General features: G+C 32.0%; 1 protein-coding gene across 1 annotated transcript in view; it reads right to left on the bottom strand.

The window, feature by feature from the left end:
• The window catches only part of LOC129800277 (uncharacterized), a 94,806-nt gene that overhangs the window by 11,391 nt on the left and 65,138 nt on the right, over window positions 1-18,277 (bottom strand). Inside the window, exon 3 of the mRNA XM_055844553.1 lies at window positions 6,642-6,770. Within this exon, the coding sequence (XP_055700528.1) occupies window positions 6,642-6,770 (129 nt within the window). The remainder of the gene's footprint in view (window positions 1-6,641; window positions 6,771-18,277) is intronic.

The following is an 18,277-nucleotide window of genomic DNA, read 5'->3' as shown; positions in this document are numbered from 1 at the left end:
CCGTAAGCCAAAATTCCGAAAGCCAAAATCCCGAAAAGGCCAAAATCCTGAAAAGGCCAAAATCCCGAATTTTCAAAATCCTGAAAGGGATGAAATTATGTGGAGGAAAATGCTTAGAATAATTTCCCAAGACACAGAAAATGTCCCTATGCCTCCAGCAAGCGTGGGTGCAATCGTGGGAGTAGCTATGACACTTTTAAGAATTAGGGATTTTGGCATTCTGGATTTTGGCGTTCGGGATTTAGGCTTTCGGGATTTTGGATTTCGGGATTTTGGATTTCGGGATTTTGACCGGGACCCACCCGCAAGTGAAAGAAGTTTTTTTTTAATTTCTCAACTTATTGACAGCTGTCATCCGGATATCGGAACCAAATGTAATCGGACAACATCATAGTGCTCAAAGATCGTCGACTTAATTGTACAAGGTGATTTTATAATCTTTATAATTATATCACAGTAAAGTCCAGTTGTATTTAAATTTATTTACCAATTACCAATTACCAATTTATTTATTTATTGTCATCTCTTTGTTTTTTGACACAACCCCCCGTGTGACCATTTCCATCTTAGCGTTGATTCCTACGTTGGGATGACACGATTGAAAATCCCTTATCAAATTTTACTAAAAATCCTTAAAAAATGTTTTGGTTGTCAAATTTTCTAATCCGAAATATTCAGAGATTCCAATTAATATTTTAGACAATTTTTTTGTCTTGCTTATTACAAACAAAACATAAAATACATAAACGAGAAATATCGAACTTGTAACTTAAGTTTATTAAATTCGCAAAAAGTGCGAAAAATTCTAACATTGTTTAGCAAAAAAAAGTTTTTTCAAAATGTCATTGTTATAAACATATTGAAAATCTAATTATTTTCTATGTTTTCCTCTGTTCTTTTTCGAATATCTTTTTAAACTAATGACGGCTTCAGACTTGAGGTTTAGCCCGAGTTTCATAAGGTCTCAAAAATATTAATAACAAGCAATTTTTTAACAAGTATTTAGGTACTAAACTTTTCGTATTAACAACTATACGATTTATTTACTTCAATAAATTAACAATATCGAATACGGAATTTTCTTTACAAAAAAAATTTGAAAATTGTTTTATTAACAATAAATACAATTTAGTACGATTTTAGCTGTTTCTGAATCGTAGAATCGATGAGAAACTCAATCAACTGGACCTTTCAGTTGATTGATTTAAGCCTTACCGGTTTATGTGAAAAATATATTTTAAATTCGTGAAGACTCTGTGTTTTAAAGAAAAAAAAACAATTTAATAAAAACTTATTTAGTACAAGAATTAGTACAATTTAATAGGATTTTCTAAAATAACCCCGTTACTGTAGTTTTTTGATGTAATATTTAAAACCTTTCCTTCTTGTAAAAAAATATAAACTTTATTTTGAAAAATATAAAATTTTGAAAAATTAGTTATTTCAAAAGAATATCGTAAAGAATGTAAACCTAATAACAAGCAAATATAACATGATTTTTCAAAATGTAATGAATCATTTGCCCTTAATATTCAATCCTAAACAGCAATTTCCTAAAAAAAAATCATGCTTGTTGAGGAATTAGAGGAGTTAAGCCAGATAGCTAAGCCTTAGGTCTGAAGCCCGTATTATTATTGTGTACGTTAAATACATAAGCCAATAAGTACCAATAGTAAACACTTTTATTCATATTCTACGATGGCTATCTATATTTTTTTAATACCAAATAAAATTATAGAAAAAACGTCGAAAACTGACTTATAAATTGAATTGAATTGAATTCTACATCATTTGCAGTCATTAAATCTATTTTTAACAATCTCAGTTAGTATAATTTTATAATAATTATAAACTATGAAGCTTAATAAGAAGTTTCATGTTGATTTTCTATGTTTTTTTTTTATTTTGAAGAATTTTCAGTAAGCGATTGCAAACTTCCAGTGCAAACTTCCAGTGGTGCATAATTTTATACAGCCCCATATAGTACTTAATATTTGTACAGGGACATGAACTTATAAATAAATAAAATTCTAATTGCATTTGGTATACGCCTCAAAAAGAAAGAACACAAATCATTGTTATCCTTGTATTTTGTGAAGCTGCTGATTTTCACATGAGGGGTCTAAATGGGGGGGGGGGGTAATGCAATACATAGACTCTTCCCCTAAATTGCTATGTTTCCTCCAGGCCGTCTAGTTGCCTGGTAGGCCTCGGTACACTTAGGGGAGTGATAAAAGATTGGGTAACCAACCCCAGTGGGAAGTTACAAACCTGAGACTAACGAACAAGGGATCTGGTTCTTCTAGAGAGGATTGGGCAAGGGGCTAACAACCCCTTCCCGTAGAACGGCAACGACCCAGGCAATGTGCAAAGGACTTACAATTTGGAACATGGAACGTCTTGAGCCTTATGACGAGAGGTGGTGGAAGAGGCCTTGTCCCTCGATGGGACGTAGCGGCACCTAAGTAAGTAATTGATTTTCACTTAAACAAAAACATAGAAAACATAGAAAATTGTAGCAAATTTGTTTAAAGCTGTTTTTCAATATTGCATCTAATATTGCGATACATTTAAACTTTTCAAATTAAGTAGAAAGCTCTGTGCTTTCTGTTTCTATGCTTTTTTTACAAATCATTTTCAACTTCGTCAATTTGTGTCTCAAGCAATTTTTCAAAATTAACATTAAGCTTAGTAAAGAACCGTATTTGCAATTTCTCACAGTGTATTCAATTAATAAATATTGCTGATACTAGGGTACACTAAAATGTTGTGGTTTCTCACACTGAAAATGTGATTAAAAAACTTAAAAAAAAAACGCATAAAAAGTTGTTGTGAAAATCGCCCATTGAAATGAACTATGAAATAAGATGCAATTGCTAAGAACTATAATGTGCAGTATGAGCATGAAATTGAGTTAGTGCAAATAATGTTCTCGTAAAATTCTCAAATCGTCTAATGGGCGAATAAATGTCGCAAAAGTGTTGATCCCAGATGATTGATCGTAGTGCTTCTAGTGAAGATGCTATTTCTGATTCTAATGTCTCTGTCTTGGTCGCCAGAGATATTGCCATCAAAAACTTGAGAATGAGACAGTCTCCTAGTGCGGAATTTCCACGGGAAGAAAAACTTTCACTCCTCAACTATAAATATGTGCAAAATATTCAAGTTCATCAGCAGTTTGGTGTGAAAGCAAAATTGGTGATTGAGCTATAATTAGATAGTTCAAGAGTTGCCTATTTCCCGCCACAAAATATACTTCTATCTTTTCTTCCAAAAAATTTTTCCGTTTTTTTTCCCATCAAATCTTCAAATAATGGCAAATTGCTGAATGGTAATTTCACCCTTGCCTCCCCTTTTGGGTCAACCGCGTGACTGAATGACTTCGCGGTTCTATCCTGAGAAAATCAGCATTCTTGTACATACATCTCTTGCCTTTTTATGTTCACATCCCGCAGCAAAATACATAAGCAATTATTGTGATAATTCTTTGGAAATCAAATGGAGAGAAAAAACCCTGAGTGGAGGCAAAAAAAAGAACTGACAAATTTTAGAGTAACACATGCCTGGTGACCAACAAATAAAAGTATCAAAGCAACAATCATCAGTTCTCTGCTGATGAATTGGTTTTGTGGAAAAAGTTCATTGGCCACTTTACCTTGGAATCAGTTTGTTGTATGTCGCTTTTTTTTCGTGATGGCTCAAACATCTCGCGAGATGACAACAAAAAATAATAAAAACCCATATAGATTTGAGCAATGCTACAAAATGATTGTTTTTTTTTTGCCTTCAAATACCTTCTCTGGTCCCTTTTTATGGCCAAAATGAATTCAAATTGAGGAAAATCCAATACACTCGTACCCCCTATTAAACAGAGTTGAAATGCGAAAGTATAGAGATTTTCTAGATAAGTTAGCATAAACATAGATTTCCAAAATTAAAAGAAAAATGAATACTTATTGTTTCTTGGACAACAGTAAAACTTTCCGGAAATTTTCAAATTTGCTTTGCAAGACTGTCAAAGTGACATTATTATACTGTCAAAATTGTTGTACATGAAGACATCGAAATCATATAAATACTATAAAAAATTTTGAAATATCTATGGATGAGGATTCTAAATTTTGAATTTTATCTCAAAACACTTATTTAACAAAATGTCGATGTTTTCTACGATTACCGAAATCACGTCAAACCGAATTGTTTAATTCCATTTCACTCATTGACATCATAAGTTTATGCTGAAATATAAAACGATATAATTTAAATATAATTTTAATAAGAGGAAGAAAAACCGTCCTGATGAAGTCTTTTCTAAGCTAACGGTACCAATCTCTGTTTAGTTAGGATAGTAACGCTGCGCGGTGCTATAACGGCTAACTTCAGAGGTATTATATCGCTAGACTCCGCCGACAGATGGAGTTGTAAGTTCCCAATGAATTATTCCGAAGGTGTATACAAATCAGCTCCTCAATCGGACTTCAATTCAACCGTGAAGATGTGAGGATCCACGGTAATAGGCAATAAGGGCTCTTTAGTCCCCGGCGAGTGGCCTTCAAAGTTGAAGCCAATTTCTTACTTTCCCATACAAATGCGTATGGGAATTTTTCTGCACTCGTGACCGTTATGCTAAATATTTAAAAAGTGAGAAATTTTTCCGTATTATAAGATACCTTTCCGTATGGAGGGATAAATATACAAAATTTTTGTTTAAATAAATTTTTTCCTTGGAGCACTGTGAGCTGAGTCCGAGATTAATTTAGGAATTGGCTTCAAATAGCTCCATATAAAAAGACCAACTCGCCAGGCGCTTTAGGGCTCTATTACAGAAGGTAAGCGAAGAGGAGCACTCCGGGTACTCCAATACATTCTAGAGCGGGTCTGTAGCATTGGTTGCTACAGTATAGTTTAGTCGAAACACTAATTCTCTTTACCTCTTTTTGTTATTCTTCCCATTCACAATCGGAGTTTGATCCTCAAATAGTGTTTTAAAAAAGTAAATGGAACTTTGGTTTCATAAAATATCGGTGATGTTCGATGAATTCAAACTAATTCTAGAATTTTCAAACTAAATTTTTACACAAGGTTGGAGAATTTGTGGAATACTATACTAAGAAGTTGTTAAAAAAAATTATTCATTGACTATGAGGAAAGTTATAATGAAGCAAGAATACTATGATCCGGAAGCCCCGAAAATCCCGAAAGGGTCAAAATCACGGAAGCCAAAATCCCGAAGGCAAAAAACCAGAATGTTCATAATTGGAGGGTAATATGTAGAATAATTTCCAAAGACATAGAAAATGTCCCTTTGCCTTCAGCAAAGATATGGGTTCAATCGTGGGAGTAGTTATGACACTTTCAAGAATTCGAGATTTTGGTTTTCGGGAATTTGGCTTTCGGGATATTGACGGGGGCCCTTGTAAACAGCATTGGTTTGCTTTTCCTCATAAAAAGTGGTGACTGACATTTAAGAAGCTTCGAAATATGAACAGGAAGTGCTTTGGGCACCTTGCAGATGAGACGAGAAGTAAAAATGTTTGAAGTGAATCTTCGCATTTTTTAAAGTCCAATTGTGAAAGAAGTAAATATATCTGTTTATAAAAACTGTACATCAAACTTTATTCAAGTCGATGAATCCATTCGGACTATATGGTAAAGCCGAAAAAGTTGTCGACTGACAATGTTACCTAGTAAATATCTTGTCAAGAAAATTTAGGAAGAAAAGAAAAGTTTAGGCCGATTTGTATTTGTAAAATTATGAGTTATATAGAGTTCATTTATCTGACTTACAATTATTCATAGAAATTAAAAAGTAAATACATATAATAATACTTATAACGTTCGTAACGGTTTTGTGTATCAGACAGGGCAGATAGGTATTTGTACTAAAGCGAACTAAATCATAACTAAAATAATTTCCAGACCGATATTCTTATGAAATAACAGTCCAAAAACGTTTAATATTTTTCGTTGTAAAAAAAACCCAAACCTTACTAAACGTTCATTCTAGAAGTTTCTGTTAAGATCCGTATTCTTTTTTATTTTTTGTTTTAAAATTTCAATAAGTTATTCTAATTTTTCAAGATTTTTTATTTTTCAAAATAAAGTTTATATTTTTTTTTTAAAGAAGGAGAGGTCTTAAATGCTTATTCTAAAAGCTACAGTGAAGGATTAATTTTAGAAAATCCTATTAAATTGTACTAAATAAGTTTTTATTCAATTGTTTTTTTTAACGGAGTCTTCACGAATTTAAAATATATTTTTCACACAAACCAGTAAGGTTCAAATCAATCAACTGAAAGGTCCAGTTGATTGAGTCCTGAAACATTTAAAATGGTACTAAATTGTATTAATTGTTAATAAAACAATTTTCAATTTTTTTTGTAAATAAAATTCCGTATTCGATATTGCTAATTTGTTGAAGTAAATAAATCGTATAGCTGTTAATACGAAAAATTTAGTACCTATAAATAGGTAAAATTTTTCGTATTTAACATATTTTTAGTAGTATTAAGTCTGTCAATTGTTTTCAGTGTCTGTACGTCCTGCTATATTAAAAAATTAAGATCTCGAATCTAGAACGTTGTCAACTCTCTTTCCTATGATACTCTAAAATGGAAAAGATGTGACATTTGAAGACTTACCGAACAATGCCACTGACATCTTTGAGAATCGGCCTCTTCTGGACGGACACGCAAATGTCCTGGAAGACTAATTGCAGCGGCCTCGATGGTTCCAGCATGCAGGGAAAGGTGAGCGCGGTATGTTCAACTCTGTAATTTAAGAACAGCAAAAAAAAACATTATGAGAAGACATGCTAAGCAGTACATAAAAAAAAACAATCTCAAGAAATCGTGGAATATCAGATGGAAAATTGGCCATCAAGTTGTGGGTAAAAAGTCAAATTTAATTGCATTAAAATGACAATTGCACGTTTGTGCTCTTTGAGCGTGGATGTTCTTGGCTCAAAATCATGCTTGTATACTTAGAATAATGTGCTCCACTATTTGATTCTTTTTCGTTTCGGGCTTGAAGGTATAAAAAAAAAAGCTCTTCGATTTAGCGAAAAGTTCAGTCGCGCGGGAAAATCTCTTCTTTTTGATCAAAAATTGCCTTCGACCATCAATTCCATGACACCAATATTAATCAAGCAGAGTAATTAGGTCGCTTTGGCGTACATTTACAATTCATTTTTTTATATTACATCTCGGCTTTTCTTTTTCTTCCATTGAGCTTTTTGTTGGATTTTCTTGAATGATTCTTATGTGTCAATTATGAAATTGCATAATATTGAAACCCTTTATCCATTGAAAAAAAAGCAACACTAAATGCCATTACACATAAAGAGAACCAATTTTTCACGCAATTTTGCACAGAAGATGTTCAAACGAGCGTTAGAAATTTTGTTAGACCATCAAAATTGCCATAAATCTCATCGAATAAGAAAATTTCCCAAACAATGTAGACTATTTAGGGGAAATGCTTCTAATTTTGTCCAGTTTCTTATTTTGGACACTTTGAGGATAACATTGGACACTAAAAATAAATTGATTAAAATGATGGATTTTTATTCTAATATTTGATGAATAATGAATTCTATCTAAATATTTGTTCTTTTTGGAAGATTTTAACACTAAATACGTTAAAATTTGAATATGATTTGAGTTGAAATTGCTTTGTTGAAAATTCAGTGTGAGCAATTGCTTACGAGAAATATGACAGAACTTCGTCGCTTACTTCAGTCTTATTTAGTTTTGGTGAAGTACTAACAAAGTTTGTTCGCTGTTTTTGAGTGATATTATTGAATATTCATTGAATATTGTGTTGATTCACGTTACTGATGATTTGTACATTTGACCTGATGTGAGATTTGCCTTGTGAATTATATTTTTCGTGTGAAAAATGGGAAATTTTCTAAGACATTCACCAGTGAGGTGATGATTCTTATTTTGGACAGGTGTTTTTCTCACGAAATTTCGTGAAGTTTTAGCTTTTGTGATGACTAGGTTGGACAAATGCCTGGAGAAACAAAGGAGCATCATCTCTACGAACGAGATGTAGTGAGAAAAGCCTTGAAAGGCTCCCGGAAAGGTCAGGGAATGAGCGAATCCGCACGTACTTGGAGCACCGAAGTAAACTCACTTTAATGAATGATATGGAAAGTTTCTGGGCTTCTTGTGACATTCCACGTTTCCCTTACATGACCAGGAAGAGGACTTGGTAAGATTGGTTCATGAAATGAAGAACAATGGGCATCCTGTTGAGGCGGATTATCTGTCCAAATTTACAGACAAGTTGTAAAAATTAATAACCAAGTTGTCCAAAATAAGAGTCAAATTCACCTCTACATATCAATTCATTTTTAAACGTATTAAAACTAATTTTAGTAAAAATGAGATGATAAATAGCTAGCCAAGTTTCTAAACAATCCTTCTGAAAAGAGAGTAACAAGAAAAGTCAATTAGTATTGAAAATATGGCACTTCAAACTTAGGATATCGATGCTTATATGCAGACTGTCCAAAATTATAAGCACTTCCCCTATAGTCTTATCTCATTTCTTTATCGCAAAATTGAGATTTCGAACGCTTCTTTTCAATGAACTGTGAGAGATTTTATCTGAGTGAGGGAATCTTCTCAGACAGCATCAGAAGCACTTGTTAAATGAGTTTTTTCAATATGAAAAATATTTTGAATGAATTTTGAGAAGAGAGGTAAAAAAATCCATGACGTTTTGCACCATTTAATAACATACTAAATCATCAATTGTTCTTTTTTTTGCGAATTTGACAGTGTTAATCAGACGCATTGTGCGTTTAATTTTTATCACAGATAAGACAGAGGGACAGGAAAATGTTTGATATGAAAAGAAATTGAAAGTTCACAAAGAAAGACTTCTAAAAAAATGAATGTTGGATCACAAAATAGCAAAAACTCTTGAAATTATGGCGACTTAATGTCGACAGTTTCATTTAGCACTATATTTTAGAAATAATTTGTAAATTAGCTTTCTAACTTCCTTTTCTTTTTTTTTAGGATCAATAATGACAAACAAGTTTGAAAAGGTTTTGCAGGTTTTGCAAAGGTTAAAAAATTTTGCACCAAATTCTACAAAATGTTCGTAAAACCTTCGTCAGAATTCTCAAATATACTGTTGCACCACAGATGTCTTAAAGAATTTTTTTCCAATACAAAATAACAAAAGTTTCGTAAATTAATGCGTCAACTTTCCTCTTTTACTACACAGAAAAAAAACGTTTTGTAAATTTGTTCGTAAATGTTTGTAAATTCCTACTGACGACTTACGAAATGCTTGAAAATCGGACAAACCCAATAGCGAGTTCTTAAAGGTTTGTATTTTTCACAAACATTGTTCGTAACAGTTATATATTGCCGAGCATTTTGTGTTCTTTTACAAACATATGTTCGTACAGTTTCGTTGGTTAGCAAAACTTTGCAAACAAATGACAAAATTTTACTAACACTTTTTTGTGTTTTTATACGAACTTTTACGTACAAATGTTTGTAATAGAACAAAAATGCTCGTCAAGAGATCATGCTACGAATAATATTTTTGAAAAAAGCTCGTACTTTTACGTACTAACTTGTTAAGTGATTTTCGAGCGTTTTATAAGGCCCTTATAGGAATTTACAAACATTTACGAACAATTTAATGAACAATTTATATGTACAAAAATTCAATAAGCTTAGAAAAGTATGTCAAATGTTGACAAATTAACACACTTTTTACAAAATATTTCAACAATTTGGTCCTTAATCTAAAAAAAGCTGTTTTGTCAGAAGTTTGTGAAAAGAAGGTTGTTTGTGTATTAAAAATGACAAACTCCCGTAAATCACTGTTTTGCTAAAAGGGAGGTCAATCATGACAAACATGTTTGTGTTTTACAATTACGAAATTTTTGGCAAATAAAGTTCCAAATGTTTGTCAAACATTTAGCGATTAACAATTTTAAATAAATTTGCTATTTTCGCTATTTTTTTAAATATTCGTTAAACACTTTTTCAATGGTTTTTGTTTTTGGTGCTGACGTATTTTGATTTTCGTCATCTTATAATCCAAATGACAAAATGTTTTGTTAAATGATAGTATCAATTAGACATTATTTCTTGTTCATTGTTTGTAATGGTTGGTTGATAGTTTGTATTGATAAATAAAACAAACAAATAAACTCTTTTAATTGAAATGTATGTGCTATTGTGGATTTTACATTCAAAATTGCACCATTTCTGTCAAGCTATTATCAAACTTTGCAAACTGTACTGTTTAGAGCAAGAAAACCTAATTGAAAACTCTACATTTAATTCACACTAAGCCACGCCAGATTGAAGTGTCACAGTGCATTTTGACATAAAAAAGCTCAGTGCAAAATCCATAAAGCTCTGAGAAAGCGAGGCCAAAAATTCTCTCTGAATAAAATGTTTATGTGATCTCAACATTGTATAAACTAGTTTAAAATGCAAAGCACATTTTTTTTACATTAATGAGGTTTTATATATTTTTTATCACAACGATTAACGATCTGAAAGTTGATCAATAAAATAAGTTTGAATTACAATTTTCTGCAATTATGTCTTCCACGTATCATTTTTTAATAAAAATCCAATGATCTTTACGATTTTTTGGGTGATATATTTATAATATATTATATGTATCACCTTTTCCTGTTCTTCCAGCGGGAAAATAATCAACTTCCGGCTTTGCTGATTGAATGGCGTGGATATTTTTTCTCAAATGCAGTAAAACAGGCAATGTGAAGAAAAAGCTCAAGATGGTGAGGAAGTGGCGCTTGAGGCCTTTCAAATAACAAGATACATGAGAGCCCACCTCTTGCATTTGCAATGTGGAAACACGATGCAATCTCATGGCGGAGGTGAGGAAAAAAAAAGAGCCGAGCCTCAATAAAAATTACCACGAGAAAGTTGTTCTGAAGAAACTTGGTGGACTTTTCGCACAAAAAGGAGGGAGAAGAATTTTATGTGCTTTCAACGGTCGAAGTTGTACGGCGAGTGGCGCAAAATAATCAAGAAATTCCGCCTCTTGTTTGAGGAAATGGTGCTCTCCTTCGTCAAAACGGATAAAAGATCGGCGGTATAGGTTCCCCTTTAGCTCTCCCATTGCCCCCTCTTGTCAATCCCATAAATAATGTATGCATCAATTAGCAGCATTTTGCTATTTCTTGCTCTCAATGTAATCTCCCCGAATGTACACGTGCAAAAGATAAACAAGTCACAGCAAAGGAGGTCATTCAACTTGCAATTTTCTCCTCCATCCGATTTCTTTAGTTGTGTGGGTGGGTGGGTGGATTGGAAAATATTTCATCACTCACGTCACTTATTCTCGCGACTTTTATCGCAATTTCTACGCTATAATTCCTCGCACGGCATTTACTTGTCACATTGTAAATTTCTCCCATTGTCACTTCTTTTTGTACATTTTGCTAAACACAAATCCACTGGAAAGCCTCAAAATACCACAAATAATGAGAAATGTTTTGTAAGAAGTACTAAAAATTAAAAAGATAAAAAGGAAAAATATGAAAGTAATTAAGAGAAATTTTCAGTTAAATTTATTTAAATTCATAAAAATTATTGTATGCATATTTGGAAATCAATAAGTTGACACACAAATACTAACTGTAGTCTAATGAAAATATAAAATAAAGTATTTTAAAATTTATCAAATCTTTCAACTTGATCGTCATAAAACTGTACCCGAACAATTTTATGATACTTCATTAGTCACAATGCTCACTAACAAATTGCTGAGAATTTTACATTATTTAGAAAATAAAATTGAAAAATTTATTCTATGAAATGTTTTAGCACAACCATCTACTAAAAACAAGGGGTAACTCATATTGAGAAACCCTCGTCAATTGTCCGAGAAACGCTTCGCGAAACCCGAGAAACCCAAAAATTGCATCGCGAAACCCGAGAAACCCAATTTCTGCATCGCGAAACCCGAGAAACCAGAAACCCTTGTCAGAAAAAATGGAAATGAGTTACCCCTTGACTAAAAATTTAAGTATTTATTCGAAAATTGTTAAATTAGACTCGTATAGTGTAACTACACTTCAACTAATACTTTATTTTATTTTTATTCATTATTAGAATTAAAATACTTTAAATTTTAGTTCAATTGTTCTAAAAGATACCTTACTAGTATTTAGACTACTCTGGGATTTTTAGTGCTAATGAAATCCAAATAGTAACCTCAATTCTAATTGGTTGTTTCTAAACTAAATTTAGAAAAATGAAAATTCGTGCCACAATTTATTTTAGTACAGTTATGTACTAAACATTTTAAAAATGATTTTTCCTCTTGAAATTTCGTAGTTATATTGAGAATAAAGCGAAGTGGACCACTTTTGAAATGGAATACCTTTGAAAATGGATTTTTTTCTACTTTTAAAAGGAATTAACGCTTATCATAATTTAATTTCACAATGGGTTTGTAAAGCTAAATAACATGACGGTAAGGTCTAGCTCCATTTAAAAATTTGAGAGAAAACCCATTTTTAAGGCTACCTCAATTAAAAGGTGCCCTTCTTTCCCTTAATAGCTTTTCCGATCACTTAATTTTCTTTTTTAATTAATTAATTATCACCTAGTCAGCAATATTCAGTGCATTTTATTTGTACTAAAAAAGACTAACCTGATATTTTTAGGCTGGTCTGGGATTTAGTAAAGCCAAAAGAAAAAACTTAACTATACCAGTTCATTAGTTATTATAAATATGCTGAGTTTTTAAACTATGTTTTGAAAATAATTAAAATCATTCACTAATTTAGTCAGGGTTTGAACTAGTATAGCCAGTAAATAAACTGTGAGTAGTACATCGGCAGATCGCGCCGATCAGTCTTCAAGATCGCGCTTATCGCGTGATTAATCTACAGGATCACGCTGATCGGCTCCAAAAGTGAACCGTGAGTGGCAGACTTATTTACCCCCTGAATTTAGTACAATTTTAATGAAGTAATGTACTAAAACATGTTTTTCTCTTGCATTTTCAAATTATACTCAATTTGACAGATTTACCAACATCTAGGAAAGAACAGTCTTTAAATTATCATTTATACTAATTTACTAAGTTGCTAATATATGCAAAAAACACTAACGTGCTGGTCATTTAGTATAATTGACGAAGAATTCATTTACATTTATAAACAGTGCGACGTTCTCGGTTTAGAAGACCTTTGAGAAGTGAAATATTTATCACAATATATGGTTCTAATTATTTGTATAATTACATTGTTTAGTACAAAGCACAAACATCCAACGATGTATTATTAGTACAACCACATATCATTTTTTCATTAATTATTTTCGATTTATATCAGGTAAGTATATCAAGGTAACTTTTTTTGTGATCTTTATTTCTTTCATGTCTCTGTTGTTCTAAAGGTTCTAAAAGCATAAGGATAAAAGAATTCTAAACTAAAAGCAACTGGAAATCCTTAAATTTTAGTACAATTTAGAAAGATCATGTTCTTATTGATAAAGAATTAAGTGCCAATGCTAAATTATAAATTGGTATAATTCTGTTTTAAGTCGTTATTATATTTTAGTACAGCTACATTCTAAAACTTTGCCCGATTGATCTTAATTACAAGCCCACTGGCTTTAAATTGTGTAGAAATATTTTAGTACACAGTCCTAAAATAAAAAAAATCCACTTTTAAGTAGGGGGAGGCTTTGATCGTTCGCACATACGCTACCTTCAGACACTTCATATTTCTCCCATATTCCTTTATGAATCTCACATATGGCTATATATTGTAATAGCTAGCCTTAAATCCCATCTTTCCTGAAAAAATTGAGAGTCTTAATCCTTTTTTCCTAGTTTTAGGAAGCAAAAAATAAAAACAGGTCCAAAACTGTAATTTTGCTGTACAATATTTCATACGATTGTGCAGAATTAATATCACTTTTCTGAAAAACTACTATCACAGAGGGTAGAAGTGTTATTAGGAATCAGATTTATGTAAAAATCTTTTAGGCTGAACAGGCACTTTTTGTGGGTGGAACAAAATTCACAAACTTGACTCAGATTCATCGATCGCACATAGAAGACATGGCTTCTCTCACATTTTCCAAGAAACTTCATTTTAGATGCGATCCCTCATATTCACATCTATTGTAATCTACCGATTTGATCCACCACTAAAAAGGAAAACTTAAAAATCGTAAAGTTGATAAACAAAAAGTAATTTGACTCAAATAGGCTGCAGTTGAGTAATTATTAAGCAATTTTGCATTTCTTTGATATAAAAATATTTTTCAAGCTTGCACAAACTGAATGTGCAATGAAAGAATCACATCTGCAATAAGCTCATACAGTTTACAACTGGTTTTTGACAATCTTTGACATAACCTCACTATTGTGTTGTTTTGCATGACAAAGAAAAGAAATTATGTCCGTAAGAAGATGTTTTGTGAAAATTTTAGCTTGTTCACCTGCTGAAGCTCAATATCTGTGCTAAATCCCGATTCCTGCAGCTGCAGGAACAGAAAAATCTGCAATGATGCGCATTCAAACGTTTTTGTGCATATCCGGCTCCGTAGAGGAATGGTGGAATCTTGTGTGGTCTTCTCGCTTTCAGAGTTTTAGTCAATTTTTAGCTTTAAAAACTTATTGATTCGTGTAAATTTGGTGATATTTGGACTTTTCAAGAAAGTATTCATCAGATTTAACCGTTTCCGGAGTGAAATTCTCGTAGAATCAAGCAAAAAATGGTTTTTAATGTCAATAAAACATCTCTCAGAAAAGTTTCAAAAAAGTGATATTAAAATGTTTTATTCCTTATAAAAATGGTCTAATCAAGTAGATTAGAGTTCCCTTTAAACAATGATGTGCAACTTTTAGTGTCCGGTGCAAAATTTACGGTGAAAATGGGGTGTTCAATGATGGCGTGAATCGTGTGCGATAATAGAAACTTGATTCATCTATCGGACAAATCCCTTTAAATCCCATTAAATTTTCATTTTCCTCTGGAGGAAAATCTAAGGATTTCCTGGGATTTTGTTTGGTGGGATTATGAACCTTATAAGTAAGACATTTTTTTGGCATAGTTGGAGAATCCATACGGTTTGCATGGTAGTCAGAAAAAATCACTGAACTTGAACATCATTTTTGTGTGCGAAAGTTCAAAGCCTCCCCCTAAGTACTTTTTGAACGAAAATCTTACAAAGAAATGTTCTGTGTATCTTTAATATTAATAGATGAATCTATTTTTCTATCAATAATCTTATTTGAAATATGTTACTTATTAGAGCTTTTTGACATAATTTCTTTAAAATATATTTAAAAAAATCGCGACATAATGTTGTCCCAATAATTAAGTGTAGTAAATTTTGTATTAAAAAAAATATTAATCAAAAGTCATAAATATATTATACAATAATTTTCCCCTGTGAAACGGAGAGATGTTCTTGAGAATTTTCTCATTGTTTATAAAATTTTATGAAATATCATTGACTCTATTTGTGCTTTGTATCGCCTTGACAGTGTATCATGATTATCATCTTATATTGTGGTGCTTTTCTCTCTCTCTCTCTTTCCTTTACTGGAATTTTCTCTTCTGTTTATAATGTGCATGATAAACATGTTCAGTGGCAATAAAATGTACACAAAAAACGACGAAAAAAGCTTAAAGCACTTCAACTTTTGGATTACGAAGAGCTACATACAAATACTCTTTCTCCAATTCTAAATCCTCACTGTCAACAGGGAAGGAAAATGTGCAAATCATCCTTTCACACAAATCCGATGACCTAGAACATTTCTACCATTTCTACGCATTCAGACATTTTCGAATTTCAAATTTGATCCCTTATCCATGAGAAAAAAAAGAAGAATTAATATATTCACTTGGGGATCGTGGATCTTGTACCATCGTGTTGTTAAGCACACCTTTTTGCCACCTTTTTGATGCTTTTCTGAAGAGACATTGGATCAAGAGAGCAACTTCTTAGCATACAAAGAATGTTTGATGATTTCATTTGAATTTTAACCTCATGCCTTAAGTCTATTCTCAGATTGCCTCTTGAATGTCTTTACAACGTAGATTTTCAATAGAACAACAAATCACTATTCGTCTTAAATTGAATTGATCTCAAAAGAAACCGGAAGAACTTTTTCGATACTTTCTATTTTAGAGTTTATTTCAACCAATATAAAGTTATTTTTCATTTGTTATATATGCCAAATATCCGTATATATGTAAATTAAATAAACCGAGTATTTCACCTAATAATGTTTCCTCTACAAAGTTGAGAAAGTTTCTGAGTCAGTAGATTGGGACGTAGGATCCCATTTCCTAATGCTAAGCGTGTCTGAATAAAATTGTAAAGTCCAGTTTGAAAATTAAGAATTGATTCTAAATCGGTAATTTCTCAAGTTCGTGTAAGTTCGTGCTTTTCAAAAACTTTTGTTCGCAAAATAATAATCAAATAATCAACATTATTTCTTATTTTACAAATACTTGTTCGCAAGTGTAGGGGAAAGTGACCATGCTTGATACTGCAAAATAATGTCCAAGGTTTGTGATTATTTTCTGATTAACACACAAACCGAAGCGATTCTTCCACTATGACAAAAAAATGTCGCACTTATTAGGTTCATAATCCAACCTCAAATAGTTCCTGGAAATCCTTAGATTTTTCTCAAGAAGAAAATGGAAATTCAGTGGCGATTTTTATACAAGTTGGGTCCGGGGCCTTCCTGTATAATAATTGATTCGACAATTCGGAGGCCCATTTTCACTGCAAAAAATTCACCGGATACAAAAAATTGCACATCAATATTTAGACAGAACTCTAATCTATCTGCTTAAATCGTTTGTACGACTGGTTATTAGTTTTAAAATCACTTTTATGTAATTTTTCTAAGCCATGTTTTTATGACATTAGGGCGCTAGCGAAAACCATTTTTTCACTTTGAGTCCATGAAAATGTCATTCTGCAACCTTAAAATTCAGGCAACAGGGTTGAAGATTATGTCAAATGTCGGTAAAATTGGCGGATTGCAATATGTGTAATTATGAAAGAATCACATATAATGATATAGTTGCCACATTAAAATTATCATTCATGGACCCTTCTTAAAATATAGGATGGACACAAGTAGAATTTATGAATTTGTTACCACCCACAAAAACAGTGTCCACCAAGTACAAATATTTTTACATAAATATTAGTACTGATGACCCCTCTATGTGCCTATGATAGTAGTTTTCGTGAACAGCGACATTAATTAGGAAATACTTATGAAATATCATGTATCGAAATTCCAGTTTTGGGCCTATTTTTGATTTTTGCTTCCTGAAACTAGGAAAAAAGAGCTAGGATCCTAATTTTTTTTAGGAAATGTGAGGCTTGGCACCAGCTATTGAAATATATTGCGATGAGTCATAACTATTGATTAACATAGGAAAAAAATAGTTATTATCAAGCTTGGATCGTATCAAGCATGGTCACTTTCCCCTATGCTCAAAAATACAAAAAATTGTCGTATTTTGTCATTTGTTCGTAAATTTTTGCTTTTTCGATATAGTATTTGGTATGAACAAACATTATTAATAATTAGTAAAATATTAATAATTTATTACCAAAAATTACGAAAAACTTTGCTATTTGTGTACGAACACTTAGGAATAAATGTAAGCGAAAGAACGAAAATGTTAGTTGAGAGACTATAACGCACAACGTTTGTTGAGAGATTACAAATTTTTACAAACTTTTTTAGTAGATTACACGATCCACAAACATCTCGTAAATCCTTAATGGAGTTTGCAAACTTTTACATAAAAGATATAAAATATTTTGTTGGCTGTGTCTTGATATTGTCGGTTGCATCGACGACTGTCGTATCTGTATTTCTGTTGCGTCAGCATTCGTGTGAAGCGACGGACGTCTGTATTATCTTGTACTAAATGCAGATACGACAGCGGTCGATGATAAATGACAAAAATGATACGATCGATATGGTTGTACAGATTGTAAAGATTTTTCATATAAATTGTGAAAATTATTACATTGTGATCAGTTTTTAAAATTTACAGGGGTCTCACTCTTAGCCCCAAGTTACACTCTGCAGAAAATGGCGCAATTTCTACGTCTTACTTTTCTTTTATCTTTTCTTTAATCATGCTCATCTATTCTTTGCAATAAAGAAAGATAAATTAATACATTTTAAACGTGCCCCACGAAGAACTCAAGGGTCTAAAAGTTAGGCCTCTGTAATATTAAAAGAGCTAGGG

This window comes from Phlebotomus papatasi, chromosome 2 (genome assembly GCF_024763615.1).
Source record: "Phlebotomus papatasi isolate M1 chromosome 2, Ppap_2.1, whole genome shotgun sequence".
NCBI lineage: Eukaryota > Metazoa > Arthropoda > Insecta > Diptera > Psychodidae > Phlebotomus > Phlebotomus papatasi.
The sequence above is the reverse complement of the archived record's forward strand: the minus strand, read 5'-3'. Positions and strand labels throughout refer to the sequence as shown.